This window comes from Saccopteryx leptura, unplaced genomic scaffold, assembly GCF_036850995.1.
Source record: "Saccopteryx leptura isolate mSacLep1 unplaced genomic scaffold, mSacLep1_pri_phased_curated manual_scaffold_107, whole genome shotgun sequence".
Lineage (NCBI taxonomy): Eukaryota > Metazoa > Chordata > Mammalia > Chiroptera > Emballonuridae > Saccopteryx > Saccopteryx leptura.
In genome coordinates, this window is record NW_027095788.1 from 1 (window position 1) to 4,821 (window position 4,821).

General features: G+C 51.9%; 1 protein-coding gene across 1 annotated transcript; it reads right to left on the reverse strand.

Moving 5' to 3' along the window:
- Window positions 1-74: 74 nt before the first annotated feature.
- On the reverse strand, window positions 75-1,890 carry LOC136387134 (serine/threonine-protein kinase MARK2-like; the record flags this gene model as incomplete). Its single annotated transcript, XM_066358190.1, has 1 exon — window positions 75-1,890. A coding segment is annotated over exon 1 (1,816 nt), but the record flags the coding sequence as incomplete, so codon positions are not given.
- Between the last annotated feature and the right edge of the window lie 2,931 nt (window positions 1,891-4,821).

Sequence of the window (4,821 nt, forward strand, 5' to 3'; positions counted from 1 at the left end):
CTGGCGGTGGCCAGGAGAGGCTGGGGTCCCACCATCAGGAAGCCCAGTGTTTCCTTCTTGGGTTCTACTCCCACAGCTGGTGTTATTGCTGCTGGGTGTGGTGGGAGAGCTCACAGGGTCAGGCTGGAATGCTGGGCTGCAGGCAGCAATCATGGCCTCTTGGCTGGAAGTTGGAACTCTGGCCCTGGCCTCGTGGCCGGATGATAAAGCGATGGCTTGGGACGCTGGGCCAGATGGTGCAGTGCTGGACCAGGAGGCTAGGCTGGATGGTGGAGCGCTGGCCCAGGAGTCTGGGCCAGATGGTGGAGAGCTGGCCTGGGACACTGGGCTGGGTGGTGGAGTGATGTCCCAGGAGGCTGGGCCAGATGGTGGAGCGCTGGCCTGGGAGGCTGGGCTGGGTGGTGGAGAGCTGGCCTGGGAGGCAGGGCGAGATGGTGGAGAGCTGGCCTGGGACACTGGGCTGGGTGGTGGAGTGATGTCCCGGGAGGCTGGGCCGGATGGTGGAGAGCTGGCCTGGGAGGCGGGGCCAGATGGTGGAAAGCTGGCCTGGGACACTGGGCTGGGTGGTGGAGTGATGTCCCGGGATGCTGGGCTGGGTGGTGGAGAGCTGGCCCGGAAGGCAGGGCCAGGTGGTGGAGCGATGGCCCGGGAGGCTGGGCCGGGTGGTGGAGAGCTGGCCCGGGAGGCTGGGCCGGGTGGTGGAGCGATGGCCCGGGAGGCTGGGCCGGGTGGAGGAGCGATGGCCCGGGAGGCTGGGCCGGGTGGAGGAGCCCTCACTCGGCACTCTGGGTTGGACATACCTCCTCCTGGAGTACTGACAGAGTCCTCCTCCAGCAAAGCCTGAGGTGAGGGAAGGATGATGTCACGAGTCTGAGGGCAGGGCCTTAAAAGGACACTGTGTTCCTTCCACATATAGTTTCTTGCCTCCACGAGGAGGTAGGTCCCCATTATGTGATTATATGACTGTTCACTCAGTGCCTTCTCTATATCACGGTGCTGGAAGCCCATCTGGATCATCTGTTCTACAATTTCGGGGTCCAGGTTCCCCCGGGGCACGTCGACGTATGGCTTTAGGTGTTCCTTTTGGCCATTATTTACCCACGGATCTTTGAGGATTTCGTCAGCGGCTGACCTCTTGCTGGGGTTGAGAGCCATTAATTTCTTTAGTAAGGCTTGACATTCCACTGACAAAAAACCTGGTATGGTAAATTTTCCAGCCATAATTTTCTTTTTCACTTTAGTTAAGTCCCGGTTCTTAAATGGCAGCTCTCCTGTCACCATCTGAAATAGAATTACACCGAGGCCCCAGATGTCCACCTTCCGGCCCTCATAAGTTCGGCACTGCAGCATCTCGGGCGCCATAAACCATTCGGTCCCACAGTATGTTTTCAGTTCGTCCTTTTCCACCTTCCTCCCTAAACCAAAGTCTGTGACTTTGATGTTTCTGTGCGCATCGACCAGGACGTTCTCCAGCTTTAGGTCCCTGTGGACGATACCCAGCCGGTGGCAGTACTGTACTGCCGAAATGAGCTGCCTGAAAATGTGTCGTGCTTCCGACTCGGTGCTCGGGCGGTTGCTCGGTAAGTAGTTGGAGAGGTCACCGCCGCTGACAAACTCCATAACAATGAAGAGTGTGGAGTCCGTGACAATCACCTCCACCAGCTTTACCACATTTGGATGGTTTAAAGATTTAAGCAACTCAACCTCCCGGAAGACTTTAGGGTTAAAAGACTTTATGCTTAAAATTTTTACGGCGACGAGCATGCCCGTTGGCACATGCCGGGCCAGCTTTACCGTGGCAAAGCCCCCTGTGCCCAGGGTGCAAATGAACAGATAGTTTCCCACAGTGCCCAGTTTCCACTTACTGGTTATGTCAAAGTAACCAGACATGGTGACTTGATGATGTTCAAAATCTGATCTAACTAAATCCAAAGCGCCCAAACCAAATCAGAATCCAAAAATCAAATCCGAGTCACAGTCCGAGTTCCAAATCCAATACAATCAATCCAAGTCCAGAAATCAAAATCCAAAAGGAATATTCCAATTGGAAACCAAATATCAGTTCAAACGTGTCTAAAACCTCAGGTCACTGTAACGCTTCCTGGGCTGTAACAGACAAAATGCTCAGCCCAGCCAGGGCCTTCTATAGGTCAGTTTGGAATTCCATCACCATGGTGCCCTCATGAGGTCAGGGCCAATCATGGCCAATCACAGCTGAGGATAAACCACTGTGTTTTTTTCCCCCTTTTGTGTCCCAGGACCCTTTTACTAAAGAAAATAAATAAAAGAACTCCCAAAGAGCTTTCTGTTTATGTGAGATAGTGAATAAAGATTGATATTGACTATATTGAAAATAAAAAGCTAAGATGCAAAAGCCCTGGGGCAGGACCAGGCTGTGCGTGAGGAGGCCTGTGTGGCTGGAGTAAAGTGATGAGAGTGGGGGAGAGAGGGGGAAGGTGAAAGCAGGGAGGGGAGGGGGGCAGGTAGTGCAGGGCCTTGTGGGTCACTGTGAAGGCTTGGGCTTCTAGTCCAAGGGATGGAGGTGGGAGCCCTGGAGGGCAGTGGGCAGATGGGAGACCGGACTTGACCGGTATTCAGAGGTGTTGCAGGGAGGTCACAGTGTGCAGGTGCAGGGATTGAATACAAATCAGGGAAGAGATCAGGAAAGAGGGCAACTTTACTCAGACTCCTCTTTGGTACCTTTTGAATTTTGAATCTTGGGAATGTATTCCTTGTTCAATAGAAAAAAATTTAAGTACACATCTGTTGATTATTTGTGTGCAGTGCTACGTTGACTGTGGGGAGGCTGGGGAGTTGGGCGGGGAGGTCTCTCACTCCCCCGTGTCTCCCCAGGCAGTGGGACAATGAGACTGGGCTGGAGACATAAATCTGTGAGATTCAAATGCAGCCCAACTCCCTTCCCGCAATTCTGTCCAAGCCAAGCTGTAGCTGTGCACGTCGTGTGACACTGGGCAAAGCACCATCCTCCCTGGGCCCAGGGAGTCGGAGAACATTTGTAAACTATCCAACCATCTCAGAAAGATATCACTCCAAGCTAGGATACTTGGAGTCCAAAATACAGGTATTGATGTCCAAAAACAAATTATCTGTTATTTCTTTACATTTCAGTTTTTTTGAAATGTTTCCCTTTTAAAAGGGAAACATTTCAAAAAAATTTACCTGTTTTTCTTTACGGCTGTTTGTCCTAGCCATGATGGGGAACCATTTTATAAAAACTACCCACTTTTGCAGTGCTGGTCAACCTGGTCCCTCACGCCCACTAGTGGGCCTTCCAGCTTTCATGGTGGGCAGTAGCAGAGCAACCGAAGGGCGCTGGGTCACCTTAGTTCTTCATTGATTGCTTTCTCATATGTGCCTTGACCGCGGCCTTCAGCAGACCGAGGAATCCCTTGCTCGAACCAGCAACCATGAGTCCAAGCTGGTGAGCTTTTTGCTCAAGCCACATGAGCCCTGGGTCCTTCGCATCCCATTCCAACACTCTATCCACTGTGCCACTGCCTGGTCAGGCTGTAAGACTTATTCTTAAAATCAATCCGAACACCAAAATGTTTGGATACCATGTCACTCCCGCTAACCTGCATTCTAGTAGCACTCTAATTAAAATTCCATGACAATGTGCTATTTTGAATTCATAATTTCTAATGCCCTTTCCTCTCCTTTCTCAATCCCACTAGACTAGACTCCTGTTGATGGAAGCGCTTCTCAATAGATCAATGGCTTCTAAAAATACTCAGTACAATTCTTTTCATTTTGTTAATGCTTCAGGGTTGCACTTGCTATGAGACAAATCATTCATTCATTCACTCACTCAATGAAAACATAAAATGCATCTCAGTGCCAAGGAATATGAGGGGAAGAAGAGAATTCAAGAAGCTTTCTTGAGTTAATGCACCACCACAGCAAGTCCTGTATGAGTCATTTGGTAGGAAAGTGGTGAATACAGTAAGGACCAGTCAGGGCCACTCACGGGAGCGGCATAGATATTTGCACTATAGGGAGACTGGTTCGGGCACACACAGCAGGTTAAAGGAAAGGGGCCGGCTTCCCACTAGGATTTTATGTTCATCATCCAGGTATGAGAGGTGCCCATCAGGTACCTGCTCAGCAGTGGCATCTTGAATACTGGGTGGCACCCTGTGACACTGGATAGGGCTCCCGGAGGTCTTATCCTTCCTGGGCAGCTGTTCTTGGCCAGGGGTCTTTCCTGTCCTGTTCCTGACTGGCCACCTGGTGTCTGTCCTCAGCTACCTGGCTCTGGACATGGAGGAGAATTACCACGCCCCTAAGCAGGCCATCCTTCCCTTCCTCTATGGGGAGCACTACTGCACCCAGCGCCCCTCGTTCAATAAAGTGCCATTGCAGTTCTTCCGCTCCATGGGCTGGAGGCGTGGGTCTCCCGGGAAGAGTGTGAAGAGGTAGGTGGCTGTGGGGACTTGGCAGAGGCGGCCACATTGGAGACAGAAGGGATCGTTGGGATCAGAGTTGGGATTTGAGGCTGAGACACAATTGGGGGCTGGACAAGGGGAGGGAGAGGGTCCACCTGGAGAGTCATCATCTTCTCAGGGGGCCGTTTCTCTTTCCAGATCCAGGCTTTGGATCCAGAGCTCTGGGTGTGGGGGTGCGATCGCACCCTCATTTCGGAGGCCTCTGAGACTAAGGTGGGTCTGAAGAAAGGTGGTCTATGTGCTCATTGGTACAGAAGGAATAATTTGTTGTCTACTTAGGAAATCCCAGCAATCCAATTGGTGGACCCTCGCCCATCGCCCCGCCCACCTCACCCTGAAACACACTGTGAAGTGG